Source organism: Drosophila novamexicana, unplaced genomic scaffold, assembly GCF_003285875.2.
Source record: "Drosophila novamexicana strain 15010-1031.04,08,12 unplaced genomic scaffold, DnovRS2.1 tig00001415-arrow-arrow-pilon, whole genome shotgun sequence".
Lineage (NCBI taxonomy): Eukaryota > Metazoa > Arthropoda > Insecta > Diptera > Drosophilidae > Drosophila > Drosophila novamexicana.
In genome coordinates this window covers 581553-606539 of record NW_020824856.1, presented here as the reverse complement: position 1 = coordinate 606539, position 24987 = coordinate 581553, and the positions used below count along the sequence as shown (strand labels likewise).

The following is a 24987-nucleotide window of genomic DNA, read 5'->3' as shown; positions in this document are numbered from 1 at the left end:
GAGTATAACGGGGCGCTATCGCTCTCTTTCGTTTGCCGAATATATAAAAACAGTGAGGCAAATTATTGTTAGCCAATTGCATTAATTTATGGGATAGTTATATTTACAGTTGAGGTACATTTAACATTTTGTGGTATTGCTTACCGAACCGCTTTGATTTGTTTCTTTTTTTTTGTTTAGGGATATGTGAGAAAGCATTTATGCTAATGAAGTTGAAACGTTTAAATAAATACACGCTAGAAATTTATCAAAATTAGAATTTATAGAATGGCGATAAAAGAAAAAACCGAGAATGAGCACAGGACACGCATCAACAATAACACGTTGATGGGGCCGAATCCACATCCTGGACATTGTCTATGGTCATGCCGTTCGAGGCATTGCCGTTGCCAAAATATTCGGAGGAAACAATCTGCACAAAGAACATATGGATAAAATGAGTAAACATTTGAGTATACAAATGGTACAGAAAAGAGCGCACCTTCTCTACAATATCCTTGAACACATCACTAACGTACTGATCACATTTGGCCGATGTTTCGATGAAGAGCGCCCGATGCTTGCGCGCAAATTTGCGACCCTCCTCACGATCGACGACACGCTCCTGATCGATTTTGTTGCCAACCACAATAATCGCTATGTTGGGGTTGTCACTGTAGCTGTCCAGCTCGGCCAGCCAAGCCTCCAGTTTGACCAGAGATTCGCGATTTGTGATGTCATAGACGAGTATGGCGCCCAGCGCCTTGCGATAGAAGCTGGGCGTCAGGCTGCGAAATCGTTCGGCGCCCGCTGTGTCCCACAGTGCAACCTTGTAGTCTATGCCATCCACATTCATGATGGCGCTCTTGAAGTCCATGCCAATTGTGACGTCATGATTGTCATCGAACTTGTTCTCAACGAAACGACGTATCAGACTGCAATAGGATACAAATTAAAATAATAAAAAAGGGCAAGCAATGAGGCAGACTTTGGAGTCGAATGCGAAATACGCAAAACACATAAATGACTCAGTGCTGTTAAGGCAACCTCTATTTGGGTATTGTTTACATGCGTGTATGTGTGCGCATTGGAAATACGCAATTGAAAAACTTAATTGGAATTAGAATTGTGTTGATAGCTTGCCTGGATTTTCCAACGCCGCTCTCACCGATAATAAGCAGCTTTATAGCTCTGTCAGCCATGATTTCAATTTGTTTGTTTATCTGTTACGTTTTGTTTTTACAATCCGTTCATTTACGAGTGGAGTGAGCTTAAACAAATTGTGGAATTGCTTTGGTTGTGCGGGGGCTGTGGGCTGGATATATCGGCGTTGCCATACTGTCGCTTAACAGCATTGCTCCACAAACAGCAGTGCTGAGCAGCATGCTAGTGTTGAAAAGTGGCATAACTGTCATGTGTCAAAATCGCCTGTTTGTTTTCGTGCTACAGCCCTCAATCGCTTGTACGACCCTAGTTCTTTCTTTTTTGACGTGACCAGCGAGAAAAATGGTTGGTACCGAGTTTCTGTGAATTTTAAATTTTAAAAAATAAAACACATCCGTGCATAAAATAATAAAGAAATGTATGAAACACGAACCGAACTGTGCATATTTATAGTGTGACATATTATTTTTTGTGTGTGCGCGCTCGAAACGAATTGTTAACTAAATTGTTGCAAAATTTCATTTGGCTCTATTCTCACAGGTGAAGATCAAGTGCTCAGAGCTGAGAACCAAGGACAAGAAGGAGCTCACCAAGCAATTGGATGAGCTCAAGAATGAGCTGCTCAATCTGCGCGTGGCCAAAGTCACCGGCGGAGCACCCTCCAAGCTGTCCAAGATGTAAGTCGCCACCCCCCAACCCGCCCCTCTGCCCAATCTATTTTCTTGACTAATTTGTTTTTGTTGAATTGCAGCCGCGTTGTGCGCAAAGCCATCGCTCGCGTCTACATTGTGATGCACCAGAAGCAGAAGGAGAATCTGCGCAAGGTGTTCAAGAACAAGAAGTACAAGCCCTTGGATCTGCGCAAAAAGAAGACCCGCGCCATGCGTAAGGCCCTGTCGTCGCGCGACGCCAACCGCAAGACCCTCAAGGAAATCCGCAAGCGTTCCATCTTCCCGCAACGCAAATATGCCGTCAAGGCATAGATTTAAATGCAGCAACAATTGTTGTTAATAACTAGTGTGCGCTAAGAATATTCTCCTGAAAAAGAAAAACAAAGCAAAAGGAATAAGAATAAAACCATTTTTTTTAAATGTGACCAACCATGTGTATTTGTGTTAAACCAAAAAAGCAAAAAAAAAAAAGAAGCCCGCGTGTAGTGCGTTTTTTTTTCCAGTGTTCAAAGCTGTCGAAACGCCTTCCAAGGCGCTGCCAGGCAAAGCGTCAACTTGGCTGGAAAACGGCGCTAAAGAGAGAAAGTTTGAAAATAAAGCGAGCAGCTTTCGAGCCTTAGCTGCAATAACTGTTATTGCAATGGAATTATCCAGCGTGTGTATTTTTCAGCGTCTTGTCAGCTATTAAATGGCTTTCAAGGGCATGTCTACAGCTTTCCAAGAAGCCGTCAAACGTTTATCAAAGAGTTCTGACAAAATCTTTCCAATGAAGCTGAGACTTCTGCAAGAGGCCTTCATTTCATTTAAGAGCAATGTTTAAGAGAGAAAATTGAGTGTAAAGCTTGCAGCACACGAGCCTTAGCTTTATTCTGTTATTGCGCAGTCTGAAGTACTTCAAATATAAAATATTTTCAAAAACATTTTTGGCTGATTTCAATGAAGGACATAATTTCGTACAGCTTAAAACGGGAATTTCTTTTGCACAGTTTACAATACTGATAATTAGTCACGCTGCCCATCGAAGGGTTAACGCACACTGTCCCGCAATTGCTTGAAACCTTGTTGACGATTTTCGTTTCGATGCAGAGTTGGCTTTTTAGTAGAGGCAGATACATATATATGGAGTCTAGGCAATGCGCATAGAATATTAACTTAGCAAGCTGTAGTTGACTTAGGGATTCGGTGAATTTGGGAAAATAAATAAAACTCTCCACTAGTATAGTACATATATATATATACATATGTATATATATATATATGTATATATATATATATTGTGCGTAGAATCGATAAGCAATAAGCGAACGCAATGGATCGAGGCAAAATGGCCGTCAACGTGCACTCGACAAATGTCTCATCGCAAAATTGGTCGCGCCACGAGATGTTGTCCTGGGTCAATACACAAATGAAAGCTGAATTCACAAAGATCGAGGAGCTCTGCACAGGTAAGTGCGGTGCAACGTCTAATACGCTGTTCAGCCTGTGAAGAGGGGTATATTCGTGTCTCCAATTGAGCACCTAAAGATAAGGGATGAGGTTTGCTCACAAATTGCACAGCTCGATAGTTTCTAACGGTCTTCCGTTTCCATTAATCGATAACACTTATCGGCCTGATGCAATCGGGTTTTTGAATCGTATTGCGCTTGCAACCTTCTTTTTGTCACTTGATTTTCATGTCTCTTTTGGTCACACTTTTGCTGCACACACAGGCGCTGCCTATTGCCAATTTATGGACATGCTGTTCCCCAATTCGGTGGCCATTAAACGCATCAAGTTCCGGGCCAATCAGGAGCACGAATTTGTGCACAATTTTAAGCTGCTGCAGGCGAGCTTTCAGAAGAAGGCCGTACACAAGGAGATACCCATTGAGCGGCTGATCAAGGGCCGTTTTCAGGACAATTTTGAGTTCTTGCAATGGTTCCGGAAGTTCTTCAATGCCAACAACAAGGGCAAGGCCTATAATGCCTTGGCCGTGCGCGATGGCGTCACCATGGGCTTCGGCTCGAGCTCCGGCAACGGCTCCAAGGGTCCGTCGAACAGTGCACGCTCCGTATATAGCGCACATCAGGTGCGCACTCGCACATTCGTTAGTGATGCACACTTGACCTATCGAAAGGAGAAGGAAGTTATCGAGCTGGCCGATGATCAGTTCGATATGCACGGCGTGCTCCATGAACTGGAACGGGCCGAACAGGATCGCGATATGTATGTGTCGAAGCTGCGCGATGTGAAGGTCATTTGCGAGGAGAACCGAGATGAGAATCCGGACGTGGTCAAGAAAATACTCGAGATAATCAATGAGGATGCCATCGAGCCGTTCCCATTCGCTAGCGATAAGACTTTTAATTCCGAATTGTTTGATCAGGCCAATGGCAGGCAGTGCTAGGCGCTTGCCCCAACAACATACCCTTTAATCGCACACACAATCACACACACCAACGCACTCACCACAGACACTCATACTCACCACACACACGCACACAAGCTTCATATGGACGTTGCGCAATCAGCTTGAACAGCAGCAGGACATACACGGAACAGCTGAATTTGATTTGAATATTTGTTTTCTGTTCTCTGAAATATCGATAAAGATTAATGCTTACAAGTGTGCGCGTTCAGCTAGTTAACAACATTTCGGTTGTTGATCAAAAATACTTTTAACAAAACATAAACCACTTTTAAAATCGTTAGTAGCTATTTGATACAGCCAACGGTTGGTTAACTACTGAACGCCTGCATTATTTCGTGTTATGTGCATAACTTATTGCCTATCGATTAATTTATCGGCCTTAAATGTCAGCGCTAGTGAGGGATGTACCGTTCATTTGTAGCTACTCACCACACGCGCTGGCTCTACCTAATTGATATCGTGGTGAAATTGTGCTGACATTTGAGCTCTTTTATAGCTAATTTTAGCTATTTTTTATCTAAAGACTAGAAATGTGACTTAAATAGCCGAATTTGTTAGTTTGAGCTTAGTTTAAGACCTGTTTGGTGGCCGAATCATTAACTTTATCTTAATTTAAAGTATATTGTTAAATTTAAGGTAAATGGTACAGGTAAATGGTATATTTTGGCTATTTGTAGCGACTTCTGTTGAAAGTCTGGCAACACTGTTGCCGGGAATGCGGCAGTTAATCAAAATGCAATTACAATATATCGTCAATAGTCTATTTATATATATATATATATATATATTATTTACTTATGCTGTTTGATTTGTTTTTCGTGTAAATAAACATAAATTAAAGAGAGAGAAAAAAAAAGAAGTGAATACCATATATGGTATAGTTTAATAAGTAGTTAATGTCGTATTGCAAATTCGAATACAAAAGACACTCATACTGAATATGTTTGGCACATTTGGTTAATACTATTCTTCTGAACAGCATGAAACAATGGCGTGCTGCGAATAACGCCTGATAATTCCTTTGAGTTCTTGCTTTGGTGATAGTTTCTACTTGGCATCGGTGACAGCGGCTCGCCCCAAAACTTGAGCAATGCGAATATCTTGTAGTAGGCCACCCTGCATGCAGAAGATATTTAACATGTGATCAATTTGGAATTGATTTGTATATTATATTAATAAAGAGTAGCACCTGTAGTTGCGATTGCTGGCCGCATAGATAATCGGATTGATGACGCTGGATGCCCAGGCCATCACCGAGGCGATAATGTGCAGCCAGGGATAGTTGGTGTTGCGCTCATCGTCCACCACATTGGCCAGCATCAGCGGCAGGAAACAGATGAGGAAGCACAAGAATATGGTGACCATCATTACCGTTAGGCGATTGTCCTCGCGCGCCTTGCGTGTGCTCGTCGTTGTCACATACGAGCCGGATGCTGATCCTGTTTTGGCGCCGGCTGCGGCGCCAATTTGAAAGTTATCGTGACTGCGTATCTTCTTCTTCTGATGGAGCACAGTTATATAGATGCAGGAATATGATATTATAATGACCAGACAGGGCAGCAGAAAGCCAATCAGAAACAAAGTCTTCTTGATCGATTTACCCTCCTTTTTGAGTATTGTGCACGAGAAGGTGGCCTCGTCCAGGCCCATCTCGCCCCATATGCCCAGTATGGGTGGCAGCTAAACAACGAAACGATTCAACATCGATAAATCAAAGAAAATTGAAAACAATTTGACTTGGCTCACCAGCAGTAGAAAGGATACGGCCCAAACGAACACCAGCTGCAGCGTGATCAGCTTGGGCTTATAGATCTGTGAGTATCTGCTGTGGCAAGCGATGAGTATGTACCTGGATTAAAACAAAACGAAATTTAGTCTTAAAAACAAACAAACAGGCGACAATTTCACTACTTTCAAATAGAATAATTCAATTGGTTCTTAAGTTACTTCGGTACTTGTGGTCCGATCTGAATGCAATTTTTGGGCTGACAAAAGTTCGTGCGCAAGGATCTGTCTTTTGAAATGACTTCTTTGTAGCATTGTCAAACATTTAAGAAGGTATTTAAAGGTATTTAAAAAATACCAAATATATATTCATATACCAAGTTTGGCGTTGCCAGCTATTAAAGTTTTCGAGTTGTGCCTAAAAATGCGCTTGACACAAACGATATTCGCAGATATTATGAAAATGATATGCAAACCAAATTACGAACTAGTTCTATATAAGGTATGGCAGTATCTTTAGAGTTCCCTCAGTCAATCGAAATACCCTACCTATTGAGTGTAATGCCCACCATGCTGAGCAGGGAGACGGCCACATTGCCATAGAAGATGACGGGAAAGATCTTGCACAGCGTGCTGCCGAATGTCCAGCTCTGTTGAGTTTTAGTGTAAAGTAATTAGTTTCGTGAGTATATATTATTTATCGATTCGATTCCATTCGATTCTACGCACCTCCTGAAAGAAACGCACAGCTGTCAGGGGCAGGCTGAAGGAGCAGAATAGTAGATCCGATATGCTCAGAGATATGACAAAGGCGGTTGTTGCATGTTCGCGTATCGTTGGACTCTTGAGCAGCGCCAGCAGCGTTATCAGATTGCCTGCAATTGGAAAAGTCTATACGGTTACATGAGGGTTAAAGTTGGGAGTGTTACCCGGCATTGCCAGGACAGTCAAATTTCAAATCCGTTTACGCCCGTGAATTGGGTTTCACTCTTGTTCAAATGAAGTTTTGAAAATGAATTGGAAACCATTTAACTAAAATGTTTTTTGCTCAACTCATTTCCACGCGCGGCGGTGGATTTTCCAAAAGCTGTGGATTCCATATGCCCAAGTTATTTGCTATGCAAAGCTTTGAAAATTAGTTTCAAGTCGATTGGCTGAAAAGTTTGTTCGTTTTTCTCGACTGTTTTCCGCCCATCTTCCGCTGTTAGAGGTGGATTTGGCAAAATCGCCGTGGATTTGGCAATACGTTCTTAAATTTTTTTTATATTTATATTAATTTGTTTTTTTACTTTCATGTAAAGCTTTGCAAATAAGTTAGCAGCTCGTGGAAGGAAAAGCTAAAAATTTATAGGGTACAGATTTTTGGATCTAGCGTGGATTATTCGAAATCGGCGGACAATTTATATGCTTATGCTATGTAAAGCTTTGCATATGAGTTTCAGACGAAAATTGCACTCGACTCGAATGATTTTGAATAGTTTTTCTGTCAATTTTCTTTTTCCACCCATTTTTCACATTATTCCAAGTCCCGCCTTAGCGTGAAACTATATTCACAAAAAGTTGATTACTGGGAAAAAATCAGTTTGACAGCTTTTACGGTTTGTTCTATGCGCGGAACGTCAATCAGTCAGTCGGTCAGTCAGTCAATCAGTCGATACAAAGGAGGGGGGAGGGGGAGGGGGGAAGGGATTAAAAGCTGCTGCAGTTACTTACCGAAAACGCCGATGGTCACAAATACGCAGGCACAGATGGCAGCGAAAAGCGTTGCGGAATGCGGGTATATAGACTGTGTGGGGGCATCCATGCTGTAAAGCGGAACACATACACATATTCCAAATATTATTAGCCAATTTCAAATCAACAATAAAATGCGCCAAGCATATGCATGCATCAGATATATATATATATATATATGTATAACAATATGCAGATGAGCATTTCCAAGAAACGGCAAACGGCAGCTTTTATCTATATTTTATCGTTAAAATTACAATATACATTTTATTCAACATTTCGTATATATATTTATTTATTGCTTTGCATATTTGAGCGGAATTTATCATTCAAGAGAGGTGGATTTGACGAAAAGTGTGAAACATGTCTCACATCAGTTTTCACACAGAACTTCGAAAATAATTTTGCAGCCGATCGAATGACAATTAAAGAACTTTCCTGGCAAGCTTTTCCACCCGGGTGGAATTGCCAAAAGCGCTGAAAGACATATTCCTTAAGTTCTTAGGGCCGATCTTTGAGGCGCATTTTTCACCGATGCAGCTTGGATTCTGCGAAAAGTGTGGAACACGAGTCAGGTGAATTTTCACCAAGATCTTTGAAAATGAATTTGAACACGCTGCTTCAGCCCTTAAATCTGTGAACCCCATTTCCACCAAGGTGGAAGGGCGATTCCAAAACGTGTGAAACACGCCTCAAATCAATTCGAATAAAGCTCTGCGAAAATGAGTTTGAGGCCGATCGGATTGCAGGTGGAAAAGTTTCATAGAAACTTATCATGTGATTTTTCACGCTTGCGGGTGGAATTCATTCAGTCAGTCAATCAGTCAATCAGTCAGTCAGTCAATCAGTCAGCTAGTTTGATATATTGAGATTTTATTTAAAAAAAAACCTCCCAATGCCAAGATTAAATTTCTTGTTCAGGAAACAACCATCAAAAATACGAACAGACAATCTTAATCTTCAAGCTAAATGCTTCCTTTTTTTTTTTGTGCACTTTCTTCTGCGATTTGCCGTTTCGTAAAATGTTATCATTGACATTTCGTTGTAAGTACAAATTTTGGTTTGTGAAATCATCCAACTTTCCAAGCGCTATCAGCAGCAGCTTGCTCGTATACATTTTGATGACAAATTCAATTATTCGTCAAAAAAAAAGAAAGAATGTGAACAAAAATATATATGCATATATTAAAAGGAAGATAAGCAGAGAAAAGGTCAAAGGAGGCACTCGAAAAGAACAGATACCAAGGTAAGTGCCTTATGAGGCAGACGGAATAATAAAATAAAATTTAACGAGAGCCGGAAATGATTGCAGATAGAAATAAGTATTGGAAGCTATGTCAAATAAGAATTTCAACTTTTTCAACACTATTTTAAAGTATTTCAAGTAAAAAATGTAAGCCTTAAAGAACTAAAAGCAAAGATTCAAAAGTAAGTCAATGAAATCTTAATTCAATTAAATCTGAATTCAAGATTTGTTTTGTTAAAGATCCAACTTGTGGCGGAACTTTTCCAACACTGGCTAGGCAAATTGAATCCTTGTCACAATTTAAAAAGCAAGATCGTAATTAGAACCAGATTCTAAGCAAATTCTATTTAAAACTTTAACTCTTATTCAACACTGTTTGCCACATACAAAGTATAAATAAGTGTTGCAAAAGATTACAGAAAGTTAAAGAAACTCATTTTTCCAGTTTGAAAGATTGAAAAAACAACACTCGCAACGGTAAATACTTAAATTCAAGCAACTGTTCAACACTGTTTATTTATTCATAAATCAAAAATCTTATGCAACACAGAAGTTATCAATATACCTTAGAATTAGGTATTAGTTCGAATAATTGGCATTTAATAAATTGTTCAGGCTGAACTCTTGATTTTACAACACAAAATGTTTTACAAAAAGTCACAAGAACGAGCACAAATCGCAACAATTTTAGCTTACACAGCACTGTTTTTTCTTTCAATTATCCTATCAATTTCCTTTACCTTAGAACCTTTGTCAGTGTTGGAGCACTTAAAACTCAGTTTGTTTCTTTTTCGAATTCAAAACCGTTTTCTAACACATGTTGCAAGAATATGAACCGAACTTTGCGACGCGCCGCTCAACCACGAAATGTTGCAGCGCAACAAATGAACCAAAAAACTAAAAGAAAAATAAAAAAAAAAAAGTATATGAAAATATAAATAAATAAAATAAAAGAGAATTTATCAACGCTATGAAAATGAAATTTTCAATTAAGCTCTGTTTGTTTTTCGTAATGTGACAGTTCTCATTGTTGTTGCTGCTGGGGGTTCTATACCCATTGCAAATAGCCAAAGGGGGTATATTGTTTTCGTAACGGGCGGAAGGAAACGACTCTCGAAAACTATATAAAGCTAGAGACTTGAAATTTGAATAAGTTTAGCTTTCGATAACTGCCATATTCATAATATCATAATAATGTCGATAAATATCATAATATCGATATATATCTAATAATATTGATATATATCATAAAGCCGATAAATAGAACAATAATTTCGATAAATATCATAATAATATCGATAAATATCATAATATAGATCAATATAATAGTAATATCGATAGATATCATAATAATATCGATAAATATATAGATATTAAAGAAATATCGATAAATATATAGATATTAAAGAAATATCGATTGTAATGATATCGATAAATATCATAAGAATATCGATAAATAGCACAATAATATCAATAAATATCGTTTTTGAGACATGGTTTTTTAAGCATAAGTCGAGAATTATGACAGCTAAATACACCTAATTTGGCAGTTAGTTTTTCGTATAGTATGTGCAGAGTAATAATATTCTACTTTTGGGCTAACTCTTCCCGATTCCCTTATAATTGCGAAATACTCATACTTAAAATTAGACCCCTTTGCTTTGAGCCCTGAAAATGGCACAAAGATCGGACAAGAAGCACCGAAGTTAATCAAGAAGAAGCACAGCAGCTGCCTGGAATGAACAGTTGTTCGTGTGCGAGTATGTGTGTTTGCGCTCTGTGCATGCATGTATGTATGTGTGACAGCAAGCAATAAGACGTAACGGCAGCTTGGCGCTGCGTCTAGGGTATGCGCGCTAGTCGTGCACTCAGCTCGACTGAGGCACTCTTACATGGTTTCTTTTTATGCAGCTGAAGAGATAACAAGAAGTGGCAGGTCGGACAGCGTTTCAACTGTTTTGCATACACACAATTTCATTTATTTAATGCTCCCTTTTTATTTGTATTTGGATCGGTTGAATTAAAAAGCGCCTTGTTACGCATTTAACGCGATTTCCGGCGACTCTCCCCCGCCAGTCACCCCCCGCCGCCGCCTCCACCCGCCGCCGCCGCCAGCAGCACTTAACGGTGCTGCCGTACCCGCCGCCAGCCCCGCTAACCCGCGTCTCTAGCTAAATTGCGGTTCATTTTCCATCAGAGTTGTTGTTGTTTTTTTTTTTTTGGGTTCTCTGTTTGAGTTCTTTGGGGTAAAATGCGCGGCCCGCTTTCATGCATGATCAACATGTGTGTGCGCAAGCGTGTGTGACTCTCTCTCTCTCTCTGACTCTCCCTCTCTCTTTGTCTGTGTGCGTGCGTGTGTGTGTGCGTGCGCTTATTTGTGCTCTTCTTCTTGCCGCTCTAGTGCTCTGTTGTTGTCGTTCCCCTCCTGCATTGGGTATTCTAGTTTTGTCACAAAATGCGTTACGCATTCCACAAGACAATTGCGATTGCATAAGGTATATATATATATACACATATACATATGTATATTTATATACATATGTGACTAGGCTAACAAGTACGTATATAAATGTATGTGTGTGTTAAGTTTTCCGCCTGCTAGCCTAGTCTTAGTCCACGTCTTGATTGTTCGATACAGGAACTATAACTGGAATGTTTTACTTAAATGAGAACTTCTCTAATTCCACAGTTTCTCTCAAGACAAGCCAACAATTGCCAATTGACAATTTGCACTCTTAATCTAATTAAAATCCGTCTAATATATATATAAATGTAGTTCTCATAGCAACAGTTGTTGTTGTTAACTTTCTTCAAGCTGAGCTCCTTTCTGACATTTCTAGGGTATTAACTCTTCGGCTACCCAAGCGCAACTATTGTTTCACTTTTTTTTCTCTTTGTTAAATCCGTTAGGGTATGACACAAAATTTAAAATCTGAATATGCACAATATGCTGCATGCATGTGAGGAGTGGGGAAGGGGTGCGGATGGGGAGGGAGGGGGGGGGGGTTGTTTTCTTCCCACCCGCCCCGCGGCCAGGCAAATGTTGGGCCATTGATATTAGAGATAAGCTGGCTCATTTATGCCTGAGAAACACATGTGTATATATTTATATACAGATACAGATATATGTTTGTATGTGTGTGTGTGTGTGTGAGTATGCGATGCATGAGAACATTCCCTAGGAAAGAGGGTCGGAATTGGAGGCATATGCATATGCTTGGGGCCACAACTTTTGGGGTGCCACTTACGCAACGAGGGTCGCTCAGTAAGTCATAAGATATTTATAAATATATTTCATATAAAAAAAAACTATACTTTTTAATAGAGCGGCGGCAATATGTTCCGGCCAATCGTTCCGGAGCCGAACCGGTTCTTTTTCGGAATTCCAATTTTGTTTCAACTATGAAACAAATCTTTAGCCAAACCAGAAATGAATCACATTTTGTTTGTCAAACATGATTTGCTTGAAAGTAAATACAATTTTGAGCATATCTAAATTTTCAATAATGAAAAAATAATAAATGAGTTTGTAGCCCTGGTTAAAGTTTTCAGCTCAGCCCTATGAAGACACAGATCTAGCCATAATTATGCCAACTATGCGAACTAGGCTCTGACTTAAGCTAGGCTGTTGAAATTTTGAACATACGTTTCTTTGCATGTGAGACTCGATATAAGTCGAGATCTGTTGGATCAGCTTACTATATCTTATAGAAACAATCGGCTTAAAGTTGAGATACATTGCATGAAAAAGTATAAAGTATAAAAAAAAGTATACATTTAAGCAGATTTTGGTATAGATCAGCTGACTATATATATTAGACAGAGTATATCATATTAGGGTATATATCAAAGTAAGGGTGTTCAAGAGTTCCGTCGGGAATTGCGTTATTCTTGCATCCAGGCTTTTTTTTTTTGGAAAGAATTCCGATGGCATACATTTTGATTTCTTATGTTTATTTTAAGTCTTATCTGATATAAATATCAAGACAATTGGAAAGCAACTGAAATCGAGCAATCGATCAAACAAACTGCCTTAGCGAATATTCCCCGCCGAGGGGCAAGTCTAGCTTTTGACTTGGTCTTGGGGTCTTGTCACAAGCATTTTCTGTTGATTCTTGGATTTTTGTTTAAATCTCAGATATTTTGTGTCATGGTAGCAGAAAAAAAAAAAAAAACCAAAAAAAAACCAACTTTTATTCAAGCAAAACGAAAACTTTTCGCTGACTAATCGAAAAGCAAAGCCGAGCCGAATCACGCCCAGGTTTAGCTTGACGATTAGCGTGATTCTAACATACTTAGCAATATATAATTATAATTATAATTATAATAATTTTTATAATTATTATAAATTTATGCATATGCGCGATAGACCGGAACAGACGTCGCATATGAGTAGCGGGTTTTTTGCTGTTATACCCTCAACGTATTGGCAAGCGGCAAAACGGGTATATTGTTTTTGTGCCAATGTATGCAACAGGCAGAGGAAAGCATCTTTATATATATATATATATTCTATCGATATGAGAAACTACCCAGGCGGAGACTTCAAATATTCTCCTCTAAGCAAAACGAGGTTCTATTTGATTTTTATCGATATTTTCTGCGTTATTAATGTTATCGATAAAAGTCGATTTACAGACAGAAGCCAGGCTGAAGATATATATATACAAATAAATATATTCTTGTGTTCTCAGAAACTACCAAGCCGTAGATTTTATATTTCATAGCAAAACGAGGTTATATTTTGTGTTTATCGATATCTTCTGCGATATTACTTTCGATAAATATCGATAAAAAAGACAGCAGCCAGTCTAGAGTCCTTGTAACGGCAGCTTGGCGCCATGCTTAGGGTATCTGCTGGCCGGGCATGCCCTAGTAGAGCACTTGTTAATTGCTTTTGTTTGTTTTTTTCTTAACACAACAACACATGAATGAGTCGGGCTTCGGGGTTCCAATGCATTTGGCAAAGACAAAAAAAGCTGTTTCCGTCTAAAGAAAAAGCGAGCGAATGAATCATCAGCTGCCGCTGTCGCTGCCGCTGCTCTGCTACGTTTATTTGTTTGGGCCAAAGCCAGGCCCCGACTGCTCAAAGCGGAGGTCAGTAAAAACGACAACAACAACAACAACAATAGCAACAACAATAGCAACCACCGTACAAAGATGACAATGAGTCGGCGACAGAAGCTGCAGGCTACGAAACTAATTGCAGGAGCTGCAGCAGCAGCACAAAGAAGAAACCAACGTAAATAAGCGAAAATTGGTAAAGTATAAAACAAAACAAAATTATATAAAAAGGCGAAAATGAATGTGAATTCATTTTGGTTGAGCACGATAAAACGTCGCCTTCGTGTGTGTGTGTGTGTGACAATTGCTGTACGCGTGCGTATGTGTGTGATGCTGCGATTGATGATGATCTGATGTGTGTGTGTGCAAGCGAGAGGGAGAGGGAGCTGGGCAGCGGCAGATGAATTGTTGTTGTTACACTGCAGGCAAACAGCCGTTTGTTCTTTATCATGGCAGCAAGAACAAGAACAGCTGGCGCTGAATGCATGCGCAATGTTTCAAATTATATTTTGAAGCCACATATGCACACACACACACGCACGCACACAGGCACACGCATTAACAGACGCACACGCACACATGCAGCGCCATAACAGTAGCTATTACATATTATTAACTGGTCAAGTTACGCTTACCCGCAGCGCTGTTGTTGTTGTTAATAGGCAGCTGTGAATTTTGTTTGAAGGATTTCCAGAGTGCGCCACTAAATATAATTATAATTTGATTGCATTTTGCTATGCTGCAGGTTAATCACACTGCCTAATTTACTATGCACATTCACTGGCTTAAATCACTAAACCAACAAAACAAAAAAAAAAAAAAACAAAAACAACAACAATAACGATTTTGATGTGTTATTCGAAATTGGTAACAAGTTTGTACGCAGGCGGACCGGGCATTGTTCGCTCTTTGTTGCTCACAAAAATGATGATAATGCCCTGTGCTGGAGATCTATGGTGGCTCTTGTTGATTAAACAAACACAAATAACGGTCACATTCGGTGGCACTTGTTGGTGAACAAGCGAATTTATTTTGAAATTAAATGCATTAATGCAGAATACACGTCCGAATCTAGCGGCGAAACAACAACAAATGATGTTAGTGCTATGTTAATGTTAAGCCGCTGTTGTTCTCAAATGACACTGTTATGCACTCAGTGCGATCGCTAACAGTAGGGTGACCAGTCTCTCATTAATTCAACCAATTTATCACTTATCGACTTGACAGTCTCATTTCGAGTATGCCCAAAAACCGACAGATGTTAACGGCCAAATAACTAAACTGCAATATTTGTGCATATAATAAATATATATACAAATTTGCCAACTATTTGTAGACTGTCACGCAGCTGCACAGCTGCGCCAGTTGTTGGCAATTTTGAAAGTCCAGCAATAATACTCGCTAGCCGGAAACGGAAATCAAACAGCGCCTGAACTTGACAGCTTACAACATGCTTACAATAAATAAAAAAATATGATGCCACAGTTAATTTAAATTGCCTACGCTGTCTGGCTTTTGCTGGCCACAATGAAAAATGCCTTGGCAGCCTGATTTATGCTCCTCATCCTGCAATTGAAACAAGTTTCACTTTGACGTCAGACATAGCGCAAAATCTGGTTCAAAGCTGTCACATTAAAAAACACACACACACGCCGTTTAATTACGATTTCAAATCATAAAAGCCAGTCAAACAAGATGGCAAATAAATCATCTTTTCACTTTCAGATGTTTCAGCAAAGTTATGTCAAACAATAATGAAAATAAAGCACAAATGCGGCAGTGTTCGACTCAGAGTGACCATGCATTCAGCTGCAGGCAACCGTTACAAGCATTCTTTAGCAGCCGCTGTGCTTCTTCTTGCCTTGGTCGCCATTTTGTATGGGAAATGAGTTCTTGATTAACTTCGGAGTTTACGGTGCGATCTAAATGGAATTTTTAGGGCTTAAATATGGCAAACAGAAATGTATCTATACGAAAGCTCAAGTATCTAGCTTCACAAATTGATATGTAATAATGGATTTACCCGTTTGGGGGGGGGGGGGGGGGGGGCGGTGGGAGAGTTTGAGTTCATATACCCTATTTAGCCATTTTATACGATTGCAGGGTATAAAAATGGACACAATATTTCTTTAACTTCACTTGGTTGCTTTTTGTACCATCGCGAAATATGAAAACATTTTATTTGCAGTTATAATACGCATAAATGTTTGCGGTTATGTTAGTGCGAATTTGTTTGCTCGCAGATTAAAACACGTTTTTGCTAATCGCACCAATTAAAAGTTGATGCAACAAGTTGCCTCTGATCCGTTTAGCTTGATTTTCAACAAAACATCCGCATCCCGCGACGAGATCAAGATTGCAAAAGTGAAACCCGGAATCCCCTCGCTCTCGCTCTCGCTCTCCCTCCCCCCCCCCTCCCCCCTCACTCTGTCTCACACATTTAACGACCCACTGACAACACGCACATAAAACTTGTACCTATATCTCTGTTGCACTGTTCAACATAATTAGTTAATCAGCGGATTACTGGACTGGCATAGTCCACATAGCTGCTGTCGCAGCCAGTTTGCGAGCCTGCGGAAAATGTTGTCGTTATGTGGCACGATGATGTTTCACATTAAAATCGCATTTTCACAACTTGCTGGCGCTCAATATCTTGTCAACCTGACTTTTATTATAAGCTATGGTGTTGATAGGAGCGTCAGAGCGTGTAACGACCGGTTCAAGCTTTTTCCCATGGCCATGGGTTTGAACTCGTACCCTTATTCACCAAATCGTTGCAGCTTATTTCCACCTTGAAGTTTATTAATTTGCTTATGATTTTGCTTTGATCATGATTTTGAGGGCCTTCGGAAGTTTAACATAATATGCACACATGATAGTTTTCACGAATTTTCCACTCTTGCAGGTGGAATAGAAAAAAAATCTTGTCTTAGCGTGCTTTCCGATCTACATATATATACATATAAGCTATATATATTTGATGAGAGCGCGTATTAACCAGCTTTGATCGATTCAAGCCTTTTCCCTTAGAAATGGGTTTGAACTCGCTTCCCTAATCACCCATTCTTGGCAGCCCATTTTCCACCATGGAGAGCTGGTGTCAGTTTCTCAAATTAATTTTCATATAGAAATGAGCAGAAGGTTGATTTACAATGAATATATGCAAATAATCACTTTCCGCGAATTTTCCACTCTAACAGGTGGAATTGAAAAAACCTTGCCTTAGCGTGCACTCACACACATTTACACATATATATATATATACATTTATCTGCATAAACAAGTGATAAAAAGGTAATTTATCACAATTCATTCAGTCAGTCAGTCAATCAGCTTTATATATGTTTATCGAGATTAGACGCTAATCACGCCTCTTCGCCTGCCACTTATATATAATTTGATTTGTCACACCGTGGGGTAAATCGATTGCCTGTCGCTTAAAATATGCGCCAATTATGCAGCTGTTCGTGTTGACTGCAAATCGGGTAAGCTGAAGGCTTACATCTTGTAATCCCTGCAATGCGGCAATCTACTTTACTTTAAATGCCAAAGCCGATGTTGGTTTTGTCAAAAATTCGAGAGAAATTAAGCTCCGTTTTTCTATATATAGCAAAAATTAATAAATATACAAGATTAGATATCTTGCTTTAAGATATTGAGAAATGCGATATTGATGTAAATGTCATCTAAATATAACCAGAATTTGCAGACTTTTTAATTTCCGTGCGATTACAGTTTCTCAGTTCGACTATATGCTCATATTTGTCGGACTTGGAAATGCCGAAATTTTAGATAATATCTCTGAGAACCACTTCTTTGATATACCTTAAATATCAGGCCACGCCCACTGCGGCGCGGAACTCAATATGTGTCGAAGTTTATGGCTCTAGCATCAGCATATGATAATATCCTTTAAATAACGAGCACCCATTTGCGTTTGCCCTTCAAAACATTCTACGGTGCGCGCAATTAAATGCTCGTTAGGGCAGGACGCGTGTCGATAACAATTAGGGCGATAACAATCGATTCGAATCCAAAATGGGCAGCACTGGCCGGCAAAGTACCGCAATAAGTGCGCAGTCATGTGGCGAATGCAAATGCGGCGACATCGCATTGGTCAGCGCTGCCAACGCCTGCGCCAGCAGCTGCAGCAGCACGGCCGTGCTTGGCTGGAGCAACTGCAGCAGCGCAGGGCGTGGCGCGTGGGCTGCGCCCGCCCACGGCACAGCCACTCGCACGACGGCAGCTTCCATCAGGCGGTGGCGCCAGGTGAGCTACAGCCCCGCCGACTGCGGCATCAGCTGCCTCCAATCGATTCTTCCCCAATCTCCGTTTTGCAGTGCTCGTCCTTGCCCAGTGCTTCAGCCTGATGCCGGTGCGCGGCGTGCGCGCGGCGTCCGCCCGGGGCCTGTACTTCAGCAGGCACAGCTGGCGCACCTGGTACAGTCTGGTCTACATTTGCTGCACCTCGGTGGATACGCTCTTCACCATCAACCTGGCGGTGCATGGCACTCTGGATGTTCGCAGTGTGGGTGAGTATGGGCGATCAGGTGCTTTGATGCTGCTGTACTCATTAGCTTAAAATCGATAAGTATCGATTATACGAGACTTTTTTGGACATATATTTCAGATTGTCATAAATACCCTATTTAATTGACGTCCAACAGCTACACAAATATTGTAATACGTTATCTCCTCAGAATCGATAAATATCGATCATACGCGGCTATTTTGAGCATATCTTTGACACTGTTATGCCCAGCACTAAGTCATAAATACCCTATTTGAATTGATTTCAATAGCTATAGGGTATACGAATATTGTAATACGTAATCGCCTCTCAATTGCTCTGAATCGATAAGTATCGATTATATGCCTCGGCTCTTTGAAGTCATAAATACCCCATTTGTATTGTTTCGAGTGATTACAGGGTATACCAATTGCTTAATGCGTAACTTCCTGACTCTTTCCAGAACCGATTGTATTCCACGTGAGCATTTTGTGGGGCTCCTATTACTTCCTGCAACTGGCGCGCCGTTGGCCAGCCCTGATGCGGCGCTGGGCACACGTGGAGCAGCAGCTGCCCGGGTATGAGAACTGGCGGCAACGCGAGCATCTCACGCGGCGCATTCACAGCGTGTCGCTGGCCCTGCTGACGCTCTCGCTGAGTTGAGTATGAAATTTGTAGGCCCTGCAGCCAGGAAGAAGATCGAAGAGATCTCATTAAATATATATATGCATATATTCTAGATCGGGACGACAAGTCGGTTTGTTTGCAATTCAAAAAGGTTTAGACTTAATATTTGACATGTTATCGATATTTTCTAAGGATAGCTTCGAGTGGGTTACTTCCGACTCTTCGTCCATCTCTTCCACTCAAATCATCTCACCTCTCTTGTTTCCTGCAGTGGAGCACCTGCTCAGCATTTTGTCGGCGGTTTATCATGACTATTGTCCCATGCGCAAGGATCCCATCGAATCGTATTTGTATGCTGACGCCCAGCAGCTGTTCTATGTCTTTCCCTACTCGAACTGGCTGGGCTGGCTGGGCAAGATCCAGAACGTGATGCTCACCTTCGGCTGGAACTACATCGATCTGTTCGTCATCATTGTGGGCATGGGTCTCAGCGAGCTGCTGGCGCGGCTCACGCGCCAACTGCAGCATCTCGTGCAACAGGTGAGTCCTCAGAGTCCTCATTCACTTTGCATATTTCTGGAGCCAAGTCTTGTTTGCAGCCCATGCCGGAGGTATTCTGGACCTATGTGCGCACTCGATATCGCTCCATTGTCGAGCTCATCTACGATGTGGACGAGGCTGTCTCCGGCATTATGCTAATCTCCTTCGGCAGCAATTTGTACTTTGTCTGCCTGCAGCTGCTCAAGAGCATCAAGTGAGTAGTATATGTATATATATGCATATTTACATGCATACGTACATACATACATACGCACATACATACATACATACATACATACATACATACATACATACATACATACATATATACATATATACATACATACATACATACATACATACATACATACATACACACATACATACATACATACATACATAAATACATACATACACACATACATACATACATACATACATACATACATACATACATACATACATACATACATACATACATACATACATACATACATACATACAAACATACATGCATACATACATACATACAACAACAACAAAAAAACTACAACAACAAAAAAACTACAACAAAAAAAAAACTACAAAAAAAAAAAACACCAAAAAAAAACAACAACACTACTAGCTAAGCATGAAAAGCTGCAGAGCCTACTAGAATTCTTGAGAATCGAGGAGGAGAGCACTTGTTAAAAATTCGTTTTATTTAAATTTGCAGCACAGCGAAAAATAAGCTTGGCCTGCGTTTGGTATTAGAAAACAAACATACATGCATACATATGTACATAAATGCATACATACATGCATGCATACACTAACACACACACACACACACGTATACACACACACTTACACACACATATATAATACTTATTTGGCTTCGTATAAAAAACTTGTATGCAATATTTTACCTGTGAGAGTTCAATAAAATATCTCTCTCTGTTTCGATCTCTTTCTCTCTCCCCCTCTCTCTCTATCACTCTCTCTCTTTGTCTCCACGTTCATTCTTAAGCAGAATGAACTCCATTATGCACTCCGTTTATTTTTACTTCTCGCTCTCATTCTGTTCATCTTCCATGTGCAGCCTGTCGCCCTTGAGAGAGCATTTGTGTTTCCAATTCCGCTTTGATTTGCTGTTCGTAAACGTTTTGCCATATTAAAAATAAACTTGACAGCACAGTTGTTATATATAGTATATAAATGTACAAGAGTTTAAAGAATTACCTATCGCTTTCCTTCTCACTTTCTGTTGGCCTTTACGTTCATTTCCTTTCACTTCTCGCTCACATTCTATTCTTCGCACTTCTGCTTTGATTTGCTGTTCGTAAACGTTTTACCTCATCTAAAATTTAAGAAAACTGTTGTCACATATCATATACTAACTGTGAAAGACTTTAATGACATACCTCTCTCTCCCTCTCTTTCTTTCTTTCACTCTCTCTCTCTTTCTTTCTTTCTCTCTCTCTCTGTTTCCACGTTGATCCTTAAGCAAAATGCCCTCGATTGTGCATGCCGTTTACTTTTACTTCTCGCTCTCATTTCTTATCGGGCGTTCGTTGTCGGTTCTGCTGTTTGTGTCCTCGGTGCACGATCGGTCGCGGGAGCCGCTGCGTCTGCTGCAGCTGGTGCCGACCGGCGGCTATCATGGCGAGGTGTCACGCCTTGCCAGCGAGCTGTCAAGCGATAATGTGGCGCTGAGCGGCCTGCGGTTTTTCAGCATCACCAGGAAGCTCTGTCTGGCAGTGAGTGGAACGGAACGCTTGGCTCCAGCTGAATTGTGGCAGCTAACAAGTGGCATTCATTTCCAATTTCCATTTGTTTTTATTCCAATACCCTGAACCCAATCGAGAAGGGGTATACTGCTTGAGTGTAGACGCATGTAACAGGCAGATGGCAGCAACTCGAAAAATCATCAAGTAGCTATTCTTGTCCGTCAATCTGGAAAACTACAAGAGCATGGTTTCTACTAAGCCAAAGGCAAAACGAGTTTACAATAGTTTTTTGGATATCTCCATGAAATTTGCATAATATCGATAAATATCGGTTTTTTAGATAAGGTTTTCTAGGCATAACTCGCGTATTACTAGAGGGAGATGGACAAAACTTGGTATGTAGTTTATCGTAAGGTATAAGCATACTGAAAATGGAAAAGAAGTCATTTCTAGAGAAAGACTCCTGCGGGAAAATTTCAGAGAGATCTCGAGTTACTTGAGAAGCGTGAAGAAAGGCAGACTGTGGGTTCAGGGTATCTGTTAGTCGTGCATTCTCGGCTGAATTTTGCGTTTGATTCAATGCAGGTCGCGGGCAGCATTGTTACCTACGAGCTGGTGCTCATACAATTCCACGAGGATGAAAAGTCATGGGACTGTGTCGCACAGCCGCCGCTCCACTAGGAGCACAAATCAATCAACAACCAAAACGAAAAGAAAAGAAAAGAAAAGCCGCATACACTGTGCTACAGAAACGGCAACTGGTGAACCAGTTTGGGCAGCTGTGCTTATTGTGATGCAATGCGGCCATACATGGTGCATGCGCCGGCTTCCTAATCATGCGAGCCGCGCATTTCAACCAGTTGACCAAATGCCAATGCCAATTGGACGCAGCCTGGACGCAGCTGGCCGTCTGCTGTTGACGCTTCCGGTCGACCGCCCGCCGCCGCCAGACTCTAACCCAATTCAGGCCCGACTGCCTGGCTGCCTGGCTGGCCGACTGGCTGCTCTGGAGTATATAAGCTGGCTGGCGGGCATTCGACGCGCAGACAATCATCGCGCATCCAACTGTATCAACCATGGTGGGACTCAAGTGTAGCAGCCAGTGCCTCGCGCTTTCGTGCATCCTTTTGGTCAGCTGTTTCGGCTGGGTGACGGCCCAACAGTTTGTGCTGCCCGGGCGTCCGCAGCGTTCGCTATTTGGTCCACCGCCGCCCGGACCGTGGAGCAGCAGCGGCTGGAGCAGCAGTCCCAGCTTTGAGCTGCCGACGCATCATGAGCACAATCACATAACAAGGGATGAGGTGCTGGCTCTGTTGGCCGCCTGGAAGGCAGCGGATGCCAAGCCGCCAGCTAAGCCGGAGCCGGAGGCCGAACCGGAGCCGGAGCCCGAGGCGCCGGAACCGGAGCCAGAGCCCGAGGAGCCCGCACCGGAGCCAGCGCCAGGACCACAGCCGGCCGTGCCATTGACCGTCTCGCTGCCCGCCTTTGTGCCCATCCAGCTGTCCGCCATGTACACGGCGCCCGCGCCCGTGCCCGGCGCTGGTCTGGCCGCATTTGGCTTCGGTGGCGGCTTTGGCGGTGCCGGTGGAGCTGGTGGTGCCGGTGGTGCCGGCGGTGCTGGTGGTGCCGGCGGCGGTGGTGGTGCTGGAGCTCCTGGCGCTCCTGGCGCTGCTGGCGCTGCAGGTGGAGCTGGTGCCCAGGCGCAGGCGCAGGCGCGTTCCGGTCGACGCAATGTGGCCAGGTCCAATGGCAATATACGCTTTCCCGTTGCCAATCCGCGCAGCTTTGCATCCGCCAATTATGTGGCGCCACGTCCGCGTTTCTATCGCACCATCGTCGCCGAGACCGGCCAGCCCATGAGGTGAGTCCCATCCACATCTGACATTATCCGCGCACATTCCGGCTAATCTCTGTTCTCCAATCCTGCAGCATTGGCGCCTTGCCGCCGCCGCCTTTCCTCGCCAATCCCGTGCAATTCGTGCCCAGCAATTGGCAGTAGGCGTCCAGTCAAATCTACAAATCTGCACAAAATATAATACTATATGCTATATATACTATATATGTATTTTAATCGAACTAATGTGTCCATATGTCGTATATTAATAATAAGTGTAAATAGCTCAATGTTCAACACGTTGCCCGATCTTGTTATCTTTTACAATATCTTCTGTTTTTTTTTGTTTTTTTTTTTTTTGTTACAAATAAAATACAACTAAAGAACTAGCCGAAATATCGTACGTTTTTGCCTTTCCTCTTTGTGCTGCATTCGTAAACGTTTTACAGGCTGTTTGATTTGCGTATTTCTTCTTTGCGTCGCATTCTTTTTTTTGTGTTCCTCTTTCAATTATTATTGTTTTTCTCAAAGCGTATAATTATTCAGAGATCTTCTTCCCTCGCTTATTCTCTCTCTCTCTCTCTCTAGTCCTCTTTCTCTTTGAATACCGCATTCGTAAATGGTCTAACGCTTCCCAACTGTAAGTTCTTCCAGTTCTTAGTTCTTTATTGGCTCTCAGTGATGTGATACGCTCTCCCATCCATCTCCCTTCAAGTCTCTCTGTCTCCCTCTCTTAAACGTTTCACAGACTGGTAGTTCATAGCTTTATACGAATATTTAAAACGTCATGCCAGCAGTCTTCTTATTAACGCATAATTTTGGCTTTCATCAACATAATTTCCCCTACTTGTGCACGAAAAGAAATGCTCGCCCTCTCACATACGCAGCACATGGACACAGCAGCTGCGCTCACTCTTTAAGCAACAGCTTGACTAAAGCTCTGCATGCACTAATACTTGTGCGCACACACACACACACATACACAGAGAGAGAACAATTTAGGCTACTTACATATTGACAAATCTGTCTGTTCATCAGTTGTTCATGCAGCTTCAAATTTGATGTTGATAAGTCAACATGCGCAGCTTAATGTCCATGCGCAACTCAATCATGCAATCAATCAATCAATCAATCAACTACCCGGGGCGTCAACGTCACCCAGTTCGCATGGAGAAATTCATGGCTCGCCCGAAGCAAATAAATTGCTTGTTTTTTTGAGCATATCTTTTGCCAATTCATTAAAAATCGCATCAGATATGTTTTACGACTTGTTGCTTTAACACCCGTTGCCCGATCTACAGCAACGCCCCGGCAGCGCAGCCCAGTTCCAGTTCCAGTTCCACGATCAGATCCAGTTGCCAGCTGAGGACGGTACGTTGATGCCTCGAAAAAGAAAAGGAAAAAAAAGAGTTGCATTGGGGCAACGCCTGACCATGTACATCAATGGAATTTACAACATATTACACTATGCAACAGCATTCGGTTGCCAGTTATATGAACTAGTCCCTGCTTGAACTTAATATTAAACAATAAATAAATCTGGAACCGGTTCAAAATTTGTTTAGCTTTTAAATATGACAAATATATATGAGTTATGTGTGCTTTTTGGCGCTGTAAAGTTGTGAAGCAACAAGCTGCAAACCAAAAGCTGATATATACCCAGCTGTGAAAAAAACAAGTTCAGGGATTCAATTTAGGTTCAAGCCGTGAACCGAACCCGTTTTCTTTGCTGTGTTTGCAGCCCTGCTTATAAGCCTACCCCAAGGGCTAC

At 41.5% G+C, this 24987-nt stretch overlaps 6 protein-coding genes across 6 annotated transcripts; 4 read left to right on the top strand and 2 right to left on the bottom strand.

Moving 5' to 3' along the window:
- Positions 1-81: 81 nt before the first annotated feature.
- On the bottom strand, positions 82-1332 carry LOC115767601 (ras-related protein Rab-18). Its single transcript, XM_030711894.1, has 3 exons — positions 1123-1332; positions 482-914; positions 82-412 (listed from the first exon to the last, which is right to left on the bottom strand). Exons 1-3 carry the CDS (start codon positions 1179-1181, stop codon positions 311-313), a joined length of 594 nt encoding a protein of 197 aa, XP_030567754.1. The 5' UTR covers positions 1182-1332; the 3' UTR covers positions 82-310.
- A 75-nt stretch (positions 1333-1407) lies between these two features.
- LOC115767602 (60S ribosomal protein L35) lies at positions 1408-2239 on the top strand. The gene is made up of 3 exons (XM_030711895.1): positions 1408-1488; positions 1684-1820; positions 1895-2239. The coding sequence occupies exons 1-3, from the start codon at positions 1486-1488 to the stop codon at positions 2124-2126; spliced, it is 372 nt and encodes a 123-aa protein (XP_030567755.1). The 5' UTR covers positions 1408-1485; the 3' UTR covers positions 2127-2239.
- An 801-nt stretch (positions 2240-3040) lies between these two features.
- LOC115767597 (microtubule-associated protein RP/EB family member 1-like) lies at positions 3041-4574 on the top strand. Its single transcript, XM_030711889.1, has 2 exons — positions 3041-3259; positions 3524-4574. Exons 1-2 carry the CDS (start codon positions 3124-3126, stop codon positions 4198-4200), a joined length of 813 nt encoding a protein of 270 aa, XP_030567749.1. The 5' UTR covers positions 3041-3123; the 3' UTR covers positions 4201-4574.
- Positions 4575-5037: 463 nt separating this feature from the next.
- On the bottom strand, positions 5038-15068 carry LOC115767594 (protein trapped in endoderm-1). Its single transcript, XM_030711887.1, has 7 exons — positions 14629-15068; positions 7663-7754; positions 6679-6824; positions 6499-6599; positions 5971-6073; positions 5414-5904; positions 5038-5340 (listed from the first exon to the last, which is right to left on the bottom strand). The coding sequence occupies exons 2-7, from the start codon at positions 7751-7753 to the stop codon at positions 5154-5156; spliced, it is 1119 nt and encodes a 372-aa protein (XP_030567747.1). The 5' UTR covers position 7754; positions 14629-15068; the 3' UTR covers positions 5038-5153.
- Positions 15069-18078: 3010 nt separating this feature from the next.
- Positions 18079-22063, top strand: LOC115767558 (gustatory receptor 5a for trehalose). Its single transcript, XM_030711841.1, has 7 exons — positions 18079-18265; positions 18337-18528; positions 18970-19164; positions 19405-19673; positions 19733-19887; positions 21160-21412; positions 21968-22063. The coding sequence occupies exons 1-7, from the start codon at positions 18079-18081 to the stop codon at positions 22061-22063; spliced, it is 1347 nt and encodes a 448-aa protein (XP_030567701.1).
- Positions 22064-22458: 395 nt separating this feature from the next.
- On the top strand, positions 22459-23381 carry LOC115767557 (skin secretory protein xP2). Its single transcript, XM_030711840.1, has 3 exons — positions 22459-22911; positions 22987-23243; positions 23312-23381. The coding sequence occupies exons 1-3, from the start codon at positions 22459-22461 to the stop codon at positions 23379-23381; spliced, it is 780 nt and encodes a 259-aa protein (XP_030567700.1).
- Positions 23382-24987: the final 1606 nt, after the last annotated feature.